Below are 22,001 nucleotides of genomic sequence, written 5' to 3'. Positions count from 1 at the left end.
CAAGCTATATCAGCAGATAAAGGGAATATTACATACCTTGCAAGGCTGGGAAAACAAAAGGGAGTAAGGAAGTACCGTATTTTTCGGACCATAAGACGCACTTTTTTCCCCCCAGAAGTGGGGGGAAAAAGTCCCCACGTCTTATGGTCCAAATATAGCCTACACATATACTTTAAAAAAAAAGGTTTTTTTACTTGCCCAGCTCTGTGTGGTCTCTGTGTGCTTGCCCGGCTCTAAAATGGTTCTAAATGCTGCTGTTTACTTTACAGGGTTGATTACATGTGTTTATGACTGTGATGTTGGGTTTTAATGCACATAAAATATTTTAGGACACTATTTGTTTCAGAATCTTTTTTTCTTCATTTCCCTTCTCTAAAAACTGGTGCGTCTTATGGTCCGGTGCGTCTTATGGTCCGAAAAATAAGGTAACACATGGCTAATAAGCTCTTCAAAGCTTGACCCACCCTAGGACAGATGAAACAATAGGAACAAATGGGAGGTTTCAGACTTTGGAATCCAGAAGGCATTCTGCAGAGGCAGAGCTCAGGGCTCCCAGGAGGGCACCCTGCTTGGAGCAGATGCCCCTGAGGACACCAGGAGACTTGGTGCATGTGTTAACAGCAGCTAGAGATGACTGTTCAATCCACATACCATTTCTTAGACGATGCTCACAGTAACAAGAAGAAACCAGAAAAGCAAGTCCTTAATGTCCTCCTGAGTATTTCAATTTTCCTTTGCTACCCTCTGTTAGGAGATCTGAATGGGGGTCAGTTGGCAAAGGAGTTGGTTGGTTTGCAGAGTCCCAGGTCTAGTAATTAAGATTTGAAGGTGAGACATATCTCACCAACTTGTATTGTCCTTAAAAAAAAAAAAAATGCCTATTCCCAAGTGCCTATAGGAGAAGCATCTGATGGTCAGAAAATACCTATATACTAGTAGTTTATCCAAGTCTCAGGATAGGTGGGAGAAAAAGCTTGGCTCTAGAATAGGAATAGAGAGAGAAAGCATTTTCTCCTCAGTGCATCAACATACTTTAATAGTATTGATTAATAAGAGTTAATTAAGTTTAAATACATAAAGACTATCCCTTCAGAAAGCTGGACAAGTTTATTATATGCAAACTTGTAACCCTGTGCACGAATCCAAGCACCAGTAGCCTGGGGCCTGGCTAATCTGCATCTGCTGCCCAGAGGCTCTCCACAGCCCAGAGGCCCATCTGCAGCCAGGCACAGAACACTTGCCTGATTGTCACAGGGATGAAGCACGCATTCCACCAGGCCACTCACCCTGCCCACTCTCAGTGGCTGCCCCCCTGGGACTGGGGGGCTCTCGCTGGGCTGAGAGGACTGGGCACTGCCATCTTATAGCTATGGGCACCACTATCTTTGTGACAGAGTGATGGTTAATTTGTATATTAATCTTTTATTAGATAGGATGTATTCTTGGAAAAATAATTTACAACAATAATCTACTTGGAATAGCTTCCTTTTAAAGAGTAATTTTAAAAAAGACAGACTTATTCATAATGTAGCATATGTGAGAAACAAAAATCTTGACTGACCAATGGTTTCTAAGTAGCTGAATTGATATATATGTTGAGCAATTCTACTTGAATATTATTCTAAGTTTTGTTGCTTTAAAACTTACTATTTTTTTTGTACTTTATGTGTGAGTTTATCTTTAAAACCACCTGTAAATTAGATGTGTTTTTTTAAAAGTATGTAAGATACTCATAACCATGGTTATTACATAGTACCTCTTCTGGCTTTCTTTAGAGTCTGGCTTAGTTCTGCAGCTTCTAGAAAGAAGGTCTAAGCCGTACAAACCAGGCATCAGGTCCAGACTGTGCTTCTGTAGCCATTAAAGGAATTTATTTATGTAAAGGTATTTCTCTACTCATTTGCTCAATTAACAGGCCCATATTGACTATGCACCTCGCAGCTAAATTAAAGGGTATCCAGATGGGTCAGTCCTGATGCCTATGTTTAAATACTCTTATTCTACAAAGGAGAGATTCTCAATGGCATGTTAATAGTATACCTGTGCTGGTATCTCCTCCAGTATCATCCACATTGATGCCAAATGATGACAGTAAAGCTAATGGGCCACGTGTGGGCATTGATCTTCTCCATCTGATTGTCCCTACATTTCTTCCAGTGACCTTGCTGTAACAACCCCTCATCAACTGATGTCAGCTGATGAGAGCCTTTGAAAGGTGATGCCTTGTCCTGAGTTATCTGCACCCAAGGCACTGTCAGGATAGAAAGTTCCACTTTGTCAAGGATGCCTGGTTCACAGACTTATAAAAGCACAGCGTATAGGAGACACTGGTCCCGCTTTGAAGAACCAACTGGTAAAACACAAATGATAGCCTCCACCCTGGCATCATCAACTTCACATTGTTTATGGACAACACCTCCAGTTCTTCTAGTAACTATCTTCACTAGCTATAGTTTTCTCTGTCTTACAGAAAAGAACATGAAGCTCAGAGGATTCTGACATTTTTAAGAACATACACATTGTACAAAGTGAAACCAAAATTTGAATTAGTCCTATAGAAAGTTATTTTCACTGTCATGTACCACATTTGTAGGTCACAGTTATGATCATAAAACCCCGGTTATCGACATAACTGTGTATATGTGTGTTTATCCAAGATCGTGCTATCATGGGACTTTACACCAAGCAACTGTCTGGGATTGAAAACAGGACTTTCACATGTCAGTATTTCTGTATATATACTTGATGATGAGGGCTTTTGGGGTCACTTTGGAGCGCTAGAGTTCAATGTTATTGAATAAGATGATAGAATAAAATGTCCAAAACATCACACGGTGACACAAGAAAGAACTGTGGACTCTAGAAATCACTCTTCACCATTGCTCTTTATAGATGGTACATTTGCTACATTAACTTTACATACAATGTAGAAAAAATATTTATTTTTAATGTATTAGAGTATAAAAAATTCTTCTAATGCTTTGTCTTATGATCTAAAATGCTGTAAGGCAGAGAGAAGGTGTGATAATACATATTTTTATAAATGAGGAAACACTTTGGGTTCCTATGAGTAAATATCTACTTCTTTCAGGGAAACATACCATGTTGAGTACTGAAGGGCTGTAACACACATGGTGAGAGTTGCTGGTTGACTCTGGGGTTAATCTGCTTGGGGTTAGAGCTGAATTTATTCCCTATGGTGCAATCTTAGAAAAGTTACTGAAACTCTCTTTGCTTTTCTCATGTGTACAATGGAATTATAACAATAACCACCACTATGATACCATAGTGAGAGTCACCATTACTTGTGACAGAACTGCTAAGATTGCTAAGAGACTACTTACATGTACAACGCTCAGTGTTTAGCATATAGCATTCAATACAGTCAGCCATAATCTTGAAATGATAAAATATGAAATGATAAAACTGAAAAGACAGAGATTTCTAGATATCAAACAATTCCATCAGTTATCTTTTAGTGTGTGTGTTTTCTCTACTGTTTTGATTTTTCCTTTATTGATTCCAATCTGATTCAATTTAGCAAACACAGTGCTGTCCAAGGATTCCACCAAAAGTACAATTTTTAAGCCATCCCTTGCTGAGATACATGAAAATATTCTCCTTTGAATAAAATGTTTATCCTCTGGATGGCATGACACACTCAGAAATCATGAAGGATAATGTCAAGCAACTCTTCCAACTAGATTCACATCTCCTTTAGTCTACTCCTATGCTCCTGCCAACTCAAGCACACGGCCTTCCAAGAATGCTTCCACTCCAGTCTCTCCAGACACGAAATCTCTCCCTTACCCACATCTGAAAATGGTCTCCAGCCTTCCAGACCTGCTTAGAAGGACAATTCAATAAACCTCTCTTCATCTCCTTAAGAACATATTTGTATCCCCGCGTTTATGCTACTAACTTCTTCATTAGAAAACCCCAGCTGCATTATATTTCTATTATCAGCTGAATATATGCCATCTTCCATACAAAATTAGGAAGAAATCAATTAGCTTTTCAAGATGGGAAAACTTAGATAATAATTGTGGGCTTCATTTGCCTTTCCTAGATCTTCTAAGCACACTTCCTCCTATAAGGCTCCATACTTATGGTCCTCTCTGGATTGCCACCTTTCTTTTTCATCACCAAAGCAATTAAGAAGAAGCCTGGCATATAGATTGTGCAGGCTCATAAAAGGTTGCTTATGTTACTATTGCACTTAAGTTATGAGAAAGTGAATAAAGAGTGCAAATTTTATAATGTTATACAACAGAGTGTTTTCTTTTAAATACTTTGTACATTATACCTTCTGGTCACTTTTACATCTTGTGCCTATATCTGTGACTATTAAGAGGACAGAAAAAAAAAGTATTTCATAGGGTGAAACAACATAAAAACAGTATGCCTCAGAGTTGGGAAGTGGGTATGAATTGAAAACAAACAAGAGCATCTTGACTGGACCTAGCTGGTTTGGCTCATTGGATAGAATGTCGGCCTGCAGACCAAAAGGTCCCAGGTTTGATTCTAGTCCAGGGCACATACTTTGGTTGCAGTCTCCTCCTGGCCCCCCCCCCTCCCTCCCGTTGGGGCTTCTGTAGGAGGCAACCAATCTATGTGTTTCTCTCATATCAATCCTCGGGTGAGAATTAACAACAACAACAACAAAAGCATCTTGACTGGAATTGTCCTGGATGTAAAGAAGTGGTTTAACTTTATGATCATGCTGGTACAGGAATAAGAACCTTCTGGAAACCACCCCTAGGAAATGATAGGCGTCTGAAATAGGTTGAGTCTATTACTCATATTTCTGAGGAACTGAAAACATAATTAGAGGGTGTTTACTTCTTTAATAACACACAAGGAAGTACAGAACCAGAGGCCATGATAAATAATGAGAAATTAGGAGTGTCTGACATAATTACCTTGTTTGATTTTTTTGAATAAAATTAAGTGAAAAAACCCAAAATACAAAATAAGTTCATTATTAAAATTAATCAGGGTAATTCTATATTAACAAAGGGCCTCAGATTTATTGAAAAGGATTTTTAATAATAAAAGACATTTCTTGCTATTTTAACAATATAATTTATTTTGCTATTTTACTCAATCTTTCAGAGGGTTATGGAAAATAGTAATTAAATGACTAAGAGAATAACAATTCAAATATTATATCATTTCTTAACTAACAATTTCTTGGCTGGGATATCTGGGTCATGAGTGATAGAAATGAGCAAAGGGAAGAAGTGTGAGTAAACATGATAGAAAGTCACTAACTGGCTTCAGTAAAGTTGTACAAAACAGAAACCTACTTTTCAAATTTAGGATTCAGATAATTTTAAAGATTTTATTTATTAAACCTATCCACTTTTGGAGTTGGATTCTGACAAAACTCATTTTTATCACTGAAATATACAAATAATATGCTAAGTGTCCCACCATCCAACCGGTCTCCATGACATGTACTGACCACCAGGGGCAAATGCTCAACACAGGAGCTGCCATGATGCACACTGGCCAGCACCATGGATCTGGCACGGATAAATGAACACTCAGCTTCTTCCAAGTGGGACACAGGCCCCACCACCACCCTGGAGCAACACACCACCAAATTGTAACCAATGCTGCCAAGATCCCATAGCACAAAATGCAGCCCACAGTCCAGCGCTGTCCAGCCCACCCTGGAAGCGGTTGCTATAGGCTCCAGGTAATGACTTCATGTAGCAACTCCCTGCTTCCTCTCCCTAAAGACTAGCCTCTTTGGAGTTTCTTTTCTTTTTCTTTTTTAAATATATTTTTTATTAATTTTTTTACAGAAAGGAAGAGAGAGGGATAGAAACATTGATGAGAAAGAAACATGGATCAGCTGCCTCCTACACACCTCCTACTGGGGACGTACTTGAAACCAAGGTATATGCCTTGACCAGAATCGAACCTGGGACCCCTCAATCTGCAGACTGATGCTCTATCCACTGAGCCAAACTAGTTAGGGCTCCTTGGAGTTTCTTTATCCCAGGAACACAGGTGGAAACATTTCACACTTTAACCTAGGGGTGTCGAACTCAATCAGAGAAGGGGCCAAAATCTAAAATCCAGCCTAAATCGCGGGCCGAATGGTTTACTGAACAGTCATAAACTGTCATTGTGATGGAAATGCAGTGGAGTGCAGTGATGACAGCGCGGTGCGGGCCACATTGCAAGGCCTGGCCAGACGGATTTGGCCCGCGGGCCTTGTGTTTGACACATGTGCTTTAACCAAATGCCTGTGAAGCATTTTTCCATGCCTCATCTCATTTGATCCTCACAGAAGTCCTGGAGTAGGTAGATAGGAGTCTTGATGGAATCCTATTTTCTTTTCATTAACCAGAAAATGGAGATTTAGAAAGCTTAGAAACTTGACCCTACTGAAAAGAAGTAAGAAATAGTGGACCTTGAAAATGACTTCAGGTTTTCTCACTGAGCAGAATATAGTCAAACACTGCTACAGTTAAATATTTTACCCTTTGCTCTCCCTGCGTGATCCACAATAATAATTTGCTTCATGTTGATATTTATTGCTGTGATGCTAACAATTACCTGAAAGAGAAGTTGGGGTGTTTCACTGGGCAGGAAAAAGATTAGCTAAATCAGAAAGCAGGTCTAATTAAGTCTGTCTATCTATCTATCTATCTATCTATCTATCTATCTAAAGCTCTTGCTGGCATCAATCACATGCATGTGTTTCCATCTGTCATTTTTTATTGTGAATTTGGTTGACACTTCTATTATAGAGAAAGAGCACATGGTGATATTAAAATATTTCTTCTAATTAATGTCCTTTCAATCTGCACGAATCCATGCACCAGGCCTCTAGTTGCAATTCTAAAGATAACAGAAACTACTATCATGTTTTGAAATTTATTATGATAGTCTGAAATCTAGGGAAATCCATTCACAGACTTCTTTAAAAACTTACCTAATTTAAGGAAAATTCAAATTCCTAAGGGAAAAAAGAGTTTAGGTGACTATTCATATAATGTCCAAGATCTAACTTTATTAAACACCAAGAAAGACAGTTTATGGAGTCTGACCTATTGAAATAATTCTAGTAGAAAAAAGAATAACATGAAACAGAAAAGTCAGCATCTCCACAAGGTGAATTGGTCTCCTTGAAAAGTCCAACAACATGACCTCCAATTAGATTTATAGCCACATTTTGATTTTCTAATCAAAGAGAAGTTAGTATGGCAAATCAAACATTGCATGCCTATTATGCAATATAATGCATAAAATGGCACGTGCATAAAATCAGGTACAGAAAATACATACAGGTATTTCCTAATCAGCACATCAACCTGAATTTGGCAATTGAAAAGCACTTGGACAGAAAGAAAGAGCTAAGTTCAGGACCTCAGAGGCATTTCACATAATGACATGCCTCCCAGATCTTGAAAGTGAATTCAACAGAGAAATAAAATGAAAACAGCTATTTTCCAATGAACTAACATAATGTATAATTACATTATTGAAAACATGGAATTAGGATTATTTGAAATCACTTTATCAAAAATATAATTATCTCTTAAAATAACATGACATGAAACATATTGAAACATCTCAGAAGTCTTAAAACCACTCCTTCCTTACCTACCTGAGTCTTCCCAATTGAGTGTAAACCACAGGCTGGTATTCAGGTGACCTTACCCGATATTGTCAGTAAATTGGAGTTTTTGACATATGGATATATTTCAATATTGGTCTTTAAAGAGCCTATTCTTGGGGCATCCAAACAACATCTCGCAGGTATCATGGAGCCCCCACTCACAAGATCCAGCGTGGAGAGTGATGTCCAAGGACAGCAGCAGCCTCCAAGACTCTGCTTCAACATTACCACTATTATCCTTTCTGATTAGTCAATGCTCATTGATAAGAATCTTTTAGAATTACCCCTAAAGGGGCCTATTCTTCTTTTGTTTTCCCATGAAGCTGTTGTGTATTATGTAAATACATGCAATCCAGTGTTATTATTATAGTTGGTGTAGTTGGATGTTTGTTTTAAGTCTCCATCAGTGGATTTCTGGTGCATATGTATTTTATGCATTGAAGTAGCAAATCAGAAGACTTCTGAATATTAAAAAAAAAAAAACTGTAGAAGGAGGAGGCATTTGGATGTCTATGGACAGATGATTGTAAAGGGTTCACCTAATTTGTTTTCCTGTCCTTTTGCTGTTCTAAAGGGCCTTGGCATGTAGATATATTTTTCTGAGTCATTCAGAGTGTAAAGGGCCCTATGATGATGTCTAAATAAATAATATAAAATATGGCTAATCACTTCCAAAAATAATAACTGAATGTATTAAAATTGAATGAAAGGCATAAATATAGCCATGCTACTAAATAAACCAGTCATGTCAATCAAATTTTGACATAAGCAATGTGTACAAAAATATGTAGCAAAAGAAAAACTTATCTTTATTGTGCTCAATATAATTTTTTTCTATTCATGAGCTAATCACATTCATGGGAGTGACTATTTCTGAAAATTGACATTTTTAAAAATATAGACTATTCAGAGTTATAATTATTTATTTTTTCTATCACTAAAATTCCCCCCTCCCCCCATTTTTTTGTATGACATATATAAAGTTAAATTCCTGTTGGGGGTGTATCTGAGTAATTAATCTTTTGGGTTTGTGAAGTCAGCTTGAATTATAAGGTGTGAATTGTGATACACTAGACTCCTTTGGTGTTTAAAGGACAGAATTCTATAGAATTTTGCAATTTTGAAAATGTTTGCAAGCCGATTTATAATAATTCTTTTTTAAAAATTTATTTTCTAGGAATACACATTCAATATTTTAAAAGTGCCCAAATTATTGAATCAAATTTGATAGTGTGTATATCTTTCAACAGCAGTTAAATATATTACATGAGTTTACTTTACTTATATTTAAACACATCTTAATTAGTTAAGACTTCAGGTATCATATTATGCCTCAGTATAAGAACAACTCAAAATGGTATAATTTGGGTCCTAAAATGGCTGGTGGCTTGAAAGCATTTATAAAAGACTTTCCTATTCTAAAACAAGAATGCTATCCATAAAATTTTGGAGATAAACCTCAGTGCTAAAGGACATCCTGACACCTACAGTGAGGAAAGAGTTGATATAAAGTGTGTAAGTCAATTTTTTCACTCTCACAGAAGAAAACATTTCTCTTAACTCAGGTTAGGAAATTATTGTACATTTTTATATATCTTTATATAAAAAGTTACAAGGAGCAAGCAGATGATACAAAGACATGGCGGAGAGACAGCAGGGTTGGCGAACGCATGCTTTTTACAATGTGTCTCAGAGAGAGGGTAGTGTTCCTACCGAAATATCCAGAACTGACATGCAGGGGTCTGTCAATTCAGTCATATTGCTAAGTGCTGAAGCAAAAACATTGCTATTGAAGGTAAAATGCCGATTTCAAAAACTATTTCTGAAACTGGGTATTTCCCTTTGATATAAAATAAAGTAAGGATATCAAGGGTACAGAAGAAAAACCAAAGAATGAGACTGTTTTTATTGCCATCTGGTCATTTTACTCATTACTTCTGGCTGCATTTAATCCTAATACAACAGACATGTATCCTCAGTCCAGAAACCTCTGGCTGCTGATCCCAGGGTCCACATTTTCACTGTCGCATGTTCAGACTCACTCAGGACGACTATTCTCAAGCAGTCTATGTAATAAAAACAACGTACATGTAATACCAAGTTCATCCCAAATTGTGTTGTTGTTTTGTTTGTTTTTTTCACATATCACACAATATACAATTATATAAGAGACGTGAAACAACATAGAAACAAAGTGGAAGTGAAAGTAAAAGTGAATAATAGTCTGAATCAGGAACTAATTTCTTCTTCAAGTTTCCAGTAAATCTCAAAATGTATTTAAATACTAAGGAGCACTTGGTGGCCAGCAACCAAATTACGAAATGAACACATCATTGTGCAGCGGGGATGTCTTGCCGAAGAAATAACAAATGTCTGTAATTCTTAAGTTTGGGTAAAGGCAGTGGAATGGATTTAGAAATATGTCCACTTTTCATAATTCAATATAGAATTCTCTTTGCACAGTGCCCATGTTTGTATAAATAGTTCTTCTCTGAAAATGAAACACAGTTAAAACAATTTCTCCCAGTGAAAAATATACACAAATACTATACACCAATTTATTAAGGTTATCTAGACTCAAGGTCATCAATTATAGATTCTAGAGCATGGAATTGCATCACCTATCTTAGGAATAGTTGGTAGGTTTGAAGTGTTTTTTTAAGCGATTAGCTGTCCAACAAATTTTATTGGAAACAAATTAGTCTAATATAGATATAGACTATCAAGTGATACAAGTAAAACCATTCTGATATTCAATGACAAATAAGAGACACACAAAGACAACTGGTATTTACGAAACATTTTACATTGTGAAGCATTCAACATAACTTGCATTTAATTTTCATGACATAAGCTACATATACATGCAAAAATATGAGTGCACAAATTGTATGAAAACCACAAATTTTTAGTGTATGAATTTGGAGTAAAATATTGTCAAATTATTGTCTCAGTATCAATATATTGAGACAATATTCAATTTTTAATTATGAAAATCATGGATTTCTTCTGGTATTTCTTTAAAAAGGTCACTAATTCTTGTATCTTTACCTTAAAGCATGTAAAATTTATCTCAATTAAACATCCTTTTCAATAACATTGCAATACAATGCTTGATGGTAAGAATATGAATATTTATTTTAAAGATATAGGCACTAAGAACCATCCTTCCATCAGCATTGAATCCATTCTATGAAAAATTATGAAACATGTATTTAAAGAAATAATAAAAATGGCTGCTCCCTAAAGAACTGCAAGACAGTTGCAACAAAACAAAACAAAAATGAAATACAACGAAGAAGGAGAAGAAACCAAGGGCATTTGCTTACCTTGAATTTTCTTTTTAGACCCTAGTGGTGTTGTATTCAGATTCATGTTTGCTTAGAGACCCAATGAGGCAGAACCTGGAATGTTATGGCTGTTTCATTCAACAAAGTAATATTTGCACAAAAAATAAATGCACACACAAATATTTACTTAAAAGCATTCGTAAAAATTCATAAAACTATGAAAATAGATTTTTGCTCTCAGCATGCAAAAACATTAAATCAACTAAAATATTTTAGGTTTTGAAAATGTATGGTGAATTGAGAAAGAATATACATTTATAAAACAAACCAAATACTAGTGAAAAACAAACAAACAGAAGTAGGTGGGAGTTGGGATTTAAAATATATTTCCCTAAATTTAAATTTTCTTTTTCCCAAAGTTTTATACATCTTAGGGCTAATGATACAATACAGATCACATTGCCTTTACATTAAAATAAAATTGAATCAAATGTTTCTACTAGCCGAAACCAGTTTGGCTCAGTGGATAGAGCATTGGCCTGTGGACTGAAAGATCCCAGGTTCGATTCCAGTCAAGGGCATATACCTTGGTTGCAGGCACATCCCCAGTAGATGTGCAAGAGGCAACTGATCAATGATTCTCTCTCATCGATGTTTCTAACTCTCTATCCCTCTCTCTTCCTCTCTGTAAAAAAAATCAATAAATTATATTTAAAAAAATGTTTCTACTAATCTTTGCTACATTTAAATATAAAGATTAGTATTTTAGCTGAAATCGGTTTGGCTCAGTGGATAGAGCGTCTGCCTGCGGACTGAGAGGTTCCAGATTCGATTCTGGTCAAGGGCATGTACATTGGTTGCGGGCACATCCCCAGTAGGGAGTGTGCAGGAGGCAGCTGGTCAATGTTTCTCTCTCATCAATATTTCTAGCTCTCTATCCCTCTCTGTAAAAGATCAATAAAATATATTTTAAAAAAGGTTTTTTAGAAAAGATAAGTATTTTAGTATACCATGGTCTTCTATGCAACTTGTAATATTAATATTATGTAATATGTGGAAAATCATATTTTCATTTTTAAACCAAAAATATAATACATTATATTGAAAAAATGTGATATTTCTATATTAAAATTATTCAACAGGATGGGCTAATCATCTTGGTAAGGAAATTATTTCCAAATATCATTTCATATATTAAAAATATAAATATTGATTGGGACAATGTGCAAGCAAATTATCAATGTAAATTTGTAATATAAATTAAAGCCTAATTTTTATAGAAATAAATGCTATGTGTGTAGAAATAAGTGACATATCTTTGTTCAGTATGTGCTCACAAGCACAGGGACACATATGGGGGGTTTGGAAGAGTATGGATGGCACTGAGAAGGAAAAAGAGGAAAACGTGGAGACATTGGTTTAAATCATTGATAAAAAGGAAAACTGAAGATTAAAGACAGCCTCGCTAGGGTGGCTCAGTGGTTGAACCAGGAGGTTACAGTTTGATTCTTAGTCAGGGCACATGCCTGGGTTGCAGGCTCCACCCCAGTAGGAGTGTGCAGGAGGCAGCCGATCAGGGATGCTCTCTCATCATGGATGTTTCTATCTCCCTCTCTCTTCTTCCCTGAAATCAATAAAAGCATTATATATAAATTTCTTTAAAGAAAAAAATGAAGACAAAACAGAACTCAATATTCTGGAAGCATTGCATTGCAGTCCTCAGGTGAGAGCTGTCATAAAATATCTACTGATACTGACCGCTGGACGGCTTTCTCGTGGCGGGACAGCCTGTGGCTCGTGGTGGGCACCTCCTCGATCTCGTCAATGTCGCAGGCGTCCGCAGCATCCTGTGAGTAGTTGTGTTTCATGACCAGGATGTTCCTCCTGTTCGTGGGCGGGACGAGGGGTTTGACGGGCTGGGGCGGAATCTCCGTCAACACGGACGCGTCTCTTGTGCTGAGGTTGGTGCGGCTGCCTTTCGCGCTGGACAGCTGGGATCCACAGTGATGGTCATGGATGCACTTGGAAGAGGACCTCCGCAGTTTATGGTAGGTGTCAAAGTCATCGCCCAAGTCGACAAAGTCGGCCGTGGCCCCCGTCCCTCGGAGAGTGCATAACTCGTAGTGAGGGGGCTCAAACACCTCCTGGAAGACTGTCTGGTCAAAGTCCGACTTCCTCTGGACATATTTTTTACGAGGCTGTTTGATCTGCACGATGACGGAAATGATAATGAGGATGATGACAATACAGGACGTCACCCCGATGACGGTTCCACTGGTGTTGGTCAGCTGGTCCAGCAGGCCGGCTTTCCTCTTTTCTGTGGGTTGAGAAGAGTGAAAACAAATAAAGACAGACACAGCCCACCAGGTATGAGCACGGCAGTCACAGCATCTACTGACAACTTTAGGATGAACTGGGCTGAGCATGGAGTTTTATTGTAAAAATTAAAAATGTGCCGAAACCGGTGTGGCTCAGTGGATAGAGAGTCAGCCTGTGGACTGAAAGGTTTCGGGTTCGATTCTGGTCAAGGGCATGTGCCTTGGTTTTGGCACAACCCCGGTGGGGTGTGTGCAAGAGGCAGCTGATCAATGACTCTCTCTCATGATGTTTCTATTAAATCAATAAAATATATTTAAAAAATTAAAAATGTTTACTAGTAACACAAGGTGATATTTATAAATAAATTGAAATGCTCACTTTTTGCAAGGACCTTATCGTCTAGCCTCAAACATGGCCAACATCCCCGCCTTAATGTAAACTTCTGTTTGGAAAAGGTCTTAGGAGACCATTTGAATGACCTTTGGGAATGAGATCTTAATTTTAAAAGCAGTACATTTCCCCCCCTCAGAGATATAAGAAAGCCCCCAAACTCAACCTCTGGGAACATGACTACACCTGTATTTGTGTGAGCAGTAACTGTTTCTGAACCCAAAAAGTAATTAAACTTCAAGACAGACATTTCTGGGGTGAGAGCATGGAGGCATCTGTAGGCCATTTCCCCAATGAAACAACCTTCTTTGATAAAAATTATGTTTAAAATCCAAACAAGTTATTGTCTGGGAACTTGTCCTAATGGTGAATGGAGGTAGATTTATTTTTTTAAAATCTCCTCAATTTCCTGAAGGTCAGTGACGGTCTATTGCATGGAAGCTCCCAGAATGGAGCCTCGGCACCTCCCCAGGAGGGCATGACACCAGCATTTCTCTCCCCCATCGCTACTGCACATGCTCCATCTCAGGCAGGGGTGGTCCTAGTGTCCGGGCCCCTTTCCTCCTCCCAGGCCCATTGGTAGCACCGAGGCTCAGACCCAGGTGCAGAGGGTGAGGAGGCCGGGCCCCCACTCACAGAGGGAACCATCTGGAGAGGCCAGGGAAGGAGACCAGGGCCCTGTCCATAAAGGGATGTTACTCTAAAACAGCTGGCCACTGTCCCTGTCCCTTCATTTTGCCCATGAGGCAGTCAGACCACAGCTTCCCCTGAAGACTTATTCTAGTTGGATCGGAGTGTGGAGGTGCCAAAGCCAATGGAAATCTCAAAAACAATGGAAATGACTAGGATGGTATCAAGAGTCTTCACAAAATATTTAATTTTCCATTGATTCCAAAATGGTTCCTGGGACACAAAACTGATCATCACCACTTCTACCTTCAGATATTTGATGCCGGGTCTGTCTTCCTTATTGACCACAGGAACCACGGCTGCTGTGGTCACATTTCTGTTTCTACCCAGAGAAGGCGGTTTAGTAGACGATGCTGGACTTTGAGTAAGAAAAAGTTGTCTGCCTGCTTGTCCTTTGCAAATTGGTTCTTTCTGAGTCTGTATAAAAGATGTCTGGCACTTTCAACTTCACTGAAACATGCAACATTTATAACCAAACCAACGATTGAAAATGCTGTCTACAGAAAAGGGCCTTTGTGCATCAGCCAGAGTGGGAGCAGGGGGTGGGAGCTACTTCCATTACGATAGAAGAAAAGCGTTTAGGTAGTTGAGTTGAGTTTAAGTGGCTAGAAGTAACTGAATGCTCAAACATGCCTTCAATAAGCCTTATCTGCCCAAACCGGTTTGGCTCAGTGGATAGAACGTCGGCCTGCAGACTGAAGGGTCCCAGGTTTGATTCCGGTCAAGGGCATGTACCTTGGTTGTGGGCACATTCCCAGTAGGGAGTGTGCGAGAGGCAGCTGATCAATGATTCTCTCTCATCGATGTTTCTAACTTTCTATCCCTCTCTCTTCCTCTCTGTAAAAAAAGAAAAGAAAAAAATCAATAAAATATATTTTAAAAAAATAAGCCTTATCTCTAGAGTATGTGTGCTGTATGTACTCAATGAAGACAAACTGGAATAATGGCAGGTGTAACCCAGATGAAGGGCACCGGGTCTGATAGGAAATCCCACACTGCATCTAAGCTCCAAGTGCCTTTCCACGTCCTTGAAGGCTCTCATATGAGGATACCTCCATGAGCGTTCAAGGGCTCTGGAGAGTCCACTGTGTGTTAATGAAACTTCTGGTGCCAGCACCTGAAATGGCAAAGAACAAGGCTTCCCAATGGATGATAAGACACCCAAAGTTCATAAAAGCCTCTCTACACTCTGTCTTTGTGAGGGTCTGATCCATAGAACATTGGCCTTGTATCCTTCCCACTCAGATGGGGGAGTCTGAAGCTCATTACCTTTGCAGTGGTTTTCATCCCACGGATACACACAGTTCTGGAGCCCATTGCACACCAGAGTGTTGTTGATACACATGTTACTGTGGCAGAAGAACATGTTGCCTTCGCAGGGAGCTGAAAGCAAGAAGAGAGCAATGAAGAAATAGAACTGAGGCTTGATAGTAAATCACTCCCATTGCAAATCTATTGATAAAAGCAGAAAGATAACAGTGATGATTCACCCTCAACTTGAGATAGAGGATCTGAACTTTTATTCTCAGAAGTGTTGCCAAAGGGTAATTATTTCTTGAGTTACTAACTGAGCTGGTGTTCCTCTAGAGGTGTCCAGCTTATAAAACAGGCATGGAGATTTTCCATTATAAAATGAAGTCCATTATCCATACAGTTTTGTTTTTTTTAACTTGGTGCACTCATTTAGCAAAACTAAAGTGGCTAAGTTACGCTTTACATTATATTTGTGTAAACTTAGCTATACTGAGCAAAAAGACTCAATGGAAATACTGAAATAAGTTTGAAAAGTACATGCTTACAAATTACTAATGAAAAACGTTACATATTAGACAAAACCCTATAACACTATTTAAGCAAATGAAAAAGAGAGTGTCATGGAATCCAGAAAAGGGGAAAATTAATCCCAAACAACATAAGAAAAGGCTATATTATTCTCATCGACTTTTAACAGAAATATGGTAGTGTGATTAGCTACTTTGCATTAATTTCACACATTCTGGTAACTTTAGGTATCATGGTCCATGATTCTCAGATTACAATGCACAAGTCAGGGTGCTAGAGGAAGCTCTAAGAAGATTTATATAAATATGGGAAATTTGGTGACATAAATATGATAAACAGTGAAGATTTTAATATAGCAAAGTAAAAATGTTAGATATGACTTCAATATTAGAAAGTGCATTTCTTTCATTATCATAGTAATAGAATATTTAGAAGAATGAGTTTCTAGGATAGTATTGCATTAGGAATCATGGTATATAGACAGTGCTTTGTTCTAATTCTTGTTTTTACCTTTATAATTATTCCACATACCTCATATAATGTAATTTCAGTGTTTACCTTTTCCATAACAGTTTCTGTGATCTTTGTAAGAACAGACACTATAGAAATTCTAGATACAACACATATTCAGTACTACATGTAATTTACAGTGGAAATCAATTAGCAAAGGGTTATTAATGAGCAATATTATCTAACATTGGGTTACTAATGATCAATATTATCTAATATACTGCAGTCATGCAATAATGAATTTTTCAACTTCAAACTATATAGTGCAGATATTTTAGAAACTTACCATCTTTCAATGAACATTGACCTTTGAACACATGGGTTTGAAAGGCACAAGTTCATGTACACATGAGATCTTTTTTCAATAAGTACTGTAAACGTATTTTCTCTTCTTTATGATTTTCTTAGTAGTGATTTAACTTCTCTAGCTTAGTTTATTGTAAGAATTCAGTATACAGCACATATACAAAGTATGTGTTAATCACTGTTTATGTTGTTGATAAGGCTCCTAGTCAATAGCAATTAAGTTTTGGGGGAGTCAAAAGTGGGAGAGTAGGGGGTAGTAATAACCCACATTGTTCAAGGGTCAACTGTATTTGCTATATTAATCAAAATGGTCCAGAAAATTCTTGCATAAGGCAAATTAGTATATTTTAATATGCTTAGAGGAATTCTTAAAAAACAATACAGTCAGATCTTGAAAATCAAATCAGTAGAGCAAAGATCTGGCCAACTCCAGCAAAGTGAATCCTGGCCAGCCACCCCTTCCTCCAACCTCACTTCCCCCAACCCCCAGCTGCTTCTCAGAACAGAATTCTTTCTTCCTTCTGCCTTGTTTGACTTACTTTAGGTCCCTGGTTAAAGAGAAAAGATATGCAACAGTCATTTTAAAAAAGAAAAAAGGATTATAGTGTGGAGAATGTTCAGTAGTCATTTAGAAAAGTATTCTGCTTCAAATTTTATTGGGCCAGTGGTTTGTAAGCATCATACAATAAAACTTAATGATCCAGTATATTATTGCAAAAATCTGCTTTTTCATAAGTAGCTAAAATTGAATGTCTGTAGTCCACAATAATGGCTGTTGCAGAACGGATATGGTCGGTTTAGCAGATAATGAGTGTTGTCAAAATGTGTACCAGGAGTTTTCTGTGAATTGATTGGGATGGCTGTAAAATGATTTAGTGAAACTGTGTAAGACATCTATTGCAATCATTTTGAAAGTAGAGTTATCCACCAAGTAAAGAATGCCTTTAGAAGAGCATACATATTTATTGACCTTCTAGAATAAGTTGGAAAAATTATTATAATTACCATTAAATAGGATGGGTTTATAAAAATTAATATATAAAAGTGACTTTGCATTCTTTAATAGTGTGTTCTTAAAAGCACTGAGATTTGAATTCCAACTTCTCTAAGTGTAATCTTGTTCCATATTCTGCTGTTTTATAGCAGTGAAAATGTCATATAAACTCCCAATCAGTGTCCCACTATTAGTTACTACAGGTTGGGGGTTAAACTGGAATGTAATAGGTAAGCCAGGACTCTCAATAAATCACATCAGGACCTACTTCTTCACATCAAATAATTATGCAAATGTGCCAGTAAACTGGAATCATCCTTGCTCTTGAAAATTAATATAATTCCAGATACCATCCCACCTTCTCCCCCTACCTTTGCTATTATACATTGACTTGCTATGCAAACAATACAACAAGAAAATCTTGTAAAGGCTAAGAAACAAATGTATAACAACTTACACTCCTAGAACAAAAACCAGTTTTGTCTCATAGACATCAGAAATACAATCAATTGGAATCTGAATTTTTTCCATCTTGTATTTCTGAATATTTCTCTCATATAAATCCAGATATACATTCGATCATGAGTGTTTCATTTCTATCTTTTGCTAAAAATAATAAAATGGCACCTTCCTGCCTCCCAAGTTATGTTCTCATTGGTCTTTCGAGGATGTCAGATACACTCTATCATTCCCATCACTTCCCACGGCCACCAGCACACTCCCGGTATCTCTAGGGCAGTGATCACATGCCATTCTCTCCCTCTGTATACCCCGGAATCCCCTTCCCCACTCAGCTATCCAAACCATATCAGAACTGAACTGCACTATCAATGCAGCTCTGAAATATTCCAGTCTAACAAAAAATTATCTTTTGCTTAAATCCTATTAGGTTTTTTAAAAAGCTAACACTTAGTGTATGTTTAACATCTTTCCCGCAAGTTCTTTTTTGGCTAAGGGCATGACTTAAAAGGAAGATAAACTATCTAATCAAAAAATGGGCAAAGGACCTAAATAAGACACTTTCAAAAGAGGACATACAGAAGGCTCAAAGTCACTAATCATCCGAGAGACGCAAATCAAAGCAACAATGAGGTACCATCTCACACCTGTCAGAATGGCTACCATCAACAAATCAACAAGTGACAAGTGCTGGTGAGAATGTGGAGAAAAAGGAACCCTGTGTGCTGCTGGTGGGAATGCAGACTGGTGCAGCCACCGTGGAGAACAGTGTAGAGCTTCCTCAGAAAATTAAAAATGGAGCTCCCATTTGACCTAGTAATCCTACTTCTAGGAATATATCCCAAGAAAACAGAAATGCCAATCAGAAAGGATATATACACCCCTATGTTCATAGCAACACAATTCACAGTAGCTAAGATTTGGAAACAGCCTAAGTGTCCATCAGCAGATGAGTGGATTAGAAAACTATGGTACAGCTACACAGTGGAATACTATGCTGCTGTAAAAAAAAAGAAGGAATATTAACCTATTGCAACAGCATGGATGGAACTGGAGAGCATTATGCTAAGAGAAATAAGCCAGTGAGAGAAAGATAAATCACATGATCTCACTCATATGTGGGATATAATGAACAACATAAACTGATGAACAAGAATAGATCCAGAGATAGAGAACCATTAAATAGGCTGTTCAACCTATGAGGGAAGGCAGGGAGTGAGGGGTAAGCGATCAACCAAAGGACTTGTATGCAGGCATATGAAAATGACAGACAGTAGAGGCGTGAGGGCATGTGCTGAGGGGTGAGAGCTGCTGGGGAGAGTTCAGTGGGGGAAAAGGAATTTAAATAAATAAATAAATATTGTAAATAAACAAACAAACAAACAAACAAACTTATATTTTAAAAATCTCTTGCATTGCTTACCATTTTAGGTGTGTAGTAAATACTCAACAGATAATATTAATTGATAAATATTACTGAGAAGAGTTTGACGCTGGCTAGGCTGCACACCTGAGTATCCCAGAGAGCTGATTCCTCTGACAGGTGTGTTTGCAGGTGGGGAATTAACCTTTAGGGCCACGGTTTTCAAATAGAACACAAATTATGATAGTCTTGGAATCTGAACCTCAGTATCATTTATTTACTCTCTTACTATTGCAGAGAAGGCATGCATTCTACCATTTTGCAGAGGGTGAATTCTACTTAGAAATTCAGTATGCAGATATTAATATATATTGCCTCTTAAAAACATCAAGTTTATTTCCTAAATTTATATGGAGGAAACTTGAAGTTTAGGTTTACTTGTCATAAAATGGCAGCTAAGGAAGCAATAGTCAAATTTCAGAGTAACTCAGGCAGATTCCATGATTTTTTTTTTAATCCTCACATGTTCCCATTCTTACCATGAGGTGGCAGTATGCACCACATTTTGGTAAAATAGCATTTCACTCTATCATGATGCTTAAATCATGAATGCATCTGGGGTAAACAATGTTTATATCTATTTTTTCCAGATTCTTAAAAAGTAAAAACTTTAGAAGGAATTAAACAAAAGAATTCTGAGCATATATGAATTAGGTAAAAGAGCACAAGATAAAAAAAGCAACCACAACATGACAAAAAGGAAGTTTTATTTAAAAATGTAATAATCATACAACATGCTATTATGTTAGAGGTTTAATCATGATGTGTCATCAGTTTTCAGTATTGTGTCAGATGGTTATAAATGTTGTTCCAATTGTAATTCAATTGTGTAATTAAAAGGCTTTCAATTTATAATGCTAAAGGCATTAATGCTCATTCTAACCCGAGTTATTTTTTTTTTCTCTCTCTTTCTCTCCAGTGAATTTTAAACTCAGAAATCTATTAAATATTATTCATAAAATAGTAAAAACAAAATGGAAATAAAAGTAGCATGTTTTTCTCTGAAATATTAATCTTTGGAATATCTTTGCTTTATGGTTAATAATACTTCATTGGTAGATTAGTTTAAAGCCAAAGAACATCAGGAAAATCTGGAAATAGAAGTGATGCTTGATCCTATTTTTCTTTAACCATAATGTCATTATTTAAACAAAAAACTTACAGCTTAAGGTCAGGTGCTTCCCAGAAAGTACCCCAGCCACCATCCCAAATCTCCTATCCATACATATTCTCCTTGTTTCTTGCTTTCCTCAAAACCTTCTCTTTCAACTCCTTTACTTTGAGGTTTGTCAAAAGTTCACAATCCCCTTCTGTCCTGGGCTGTGTATGCACAGCCTCACATGCGCACACACACACAAACTCACATACATGTGTACATGTGTATGTGTGTAAACACACAGTCTCACACACTCACATATGAACATATACACTCACACATATATGTGATCTTCTGCACACATTCATTTTATTATTTATTTCCCCGATCTTAAATCAGAATGAAATGGTCACAACACTGCGTGGAGAGGCAGCACAGGAGAATAGGCATGTGCTTCATTTCTTAAATTCAACTCTGACCAGCTTTTAAGTCTTTGATTTATTAAAACTTTCTGATATTCTAGGTTTTCTAAAGCCCATCACTTTTGTTGCTTCAGAGATGAGAACAAAGCTTAACATTATTATAAGTCTGTATAGCTTGCTGCTAAGTATCATTTTTAATAGTAGTGTTCTAACTATAGAAAAAAGCAAATGTAGAAAATACATATGTGGCCAGCAGAAATAACATCGCAATAAAAGCTTTTTCTTGTTATTCCCAAAATAAATGGAAAAATTCTCTCTGCCATCTACTTTAAAGTTAAAATGGCCCCCGGGCTATTCAATCAAAAGAAATGACATTTTACTTGAGAAATGATGACCAGATTTGAGGCCGGAAATAGATTTGTGCATCTTCACTTCATCACCTTTATAATCTTCATATTTTTTTTAAATCAATACCTGCCTCTAAAATTCTATGTTTTGATGTGACTTGGTTATCGGTAAAAATATCCAGTATTATTGAGGAAGATATACTTTAATCTCCTTTTTTTTAATACAATAAATTCTAATCAAAAATTTCAAATTAATAGCAATCACAACAGATCCCTCCAAATATTTCTGCTAAAATTACATATATTCCTACTCTGGCAAAAAATATCATATTAA

General features: G+C 37.1%; 1 protein-coding gene across 3 annotated transcripts in view; it reads right to left on the bottom strand.

Annotated features, from left to right (window-relative positions):
- Positions 1–9,205: 9,205 nt before the first annotated feature.
- NETO1 (neuropilin and tolloid like 1) overlaps positions 9,206–22,001 on the bottom strand; it is an 86,387-nt gene continuing 73,591 nt past the window's right edge. Inside the window, exons 8-11 of one of the 3 annotated variants that reach the window (XM_036419050.2) lie at positions 15,598–15,711; positions 12,688–13,246; positions 10,969–11,043; positions 9,206–10,130 (exon numbers count right to left, since the gene is read on the bottom strand). In XM_036419050.2, the coding sequence (XP_036274943.1) occupies positions 10,983–11,043; positions 12,688–13,246; positions 15,598–15,711 (734 nt within the window). In that variant the 3' untranslated portion in view covers positions 9,206–10,130; positions 10,969–10,982. Of the gene's footprint in view, positions 10,131–10,968; positions 11,044–12,687; positions 13,247–15,597; positions 15,712–22,001 lie in introns of those variants that run through there. The other 2 variants (XM_036419052.2, XM_045574493.1) reach the window with 2 other exon arrangements.

This window comes from Pipistrellus kuhlii, unplaced genomic scaffold, assembly GCF_014108245.1.
Source record: "Pipistrellus kuhlii isolate mPipKuh1 unplaced genomic scaffold, mPipKuh1.p scaffold_m20_p_6, whole genome shotgun sequence".
Lineage (NCBI taxonomy): Eukaryota > Metazoa > Chordata > Mammalia > Chiroptera > Vespertilionidae > Pipistrellus > Pipistrellus kuhlii.
This window is presented reverse-complemented; position numbering and strand designations above follow the sequence as displayed.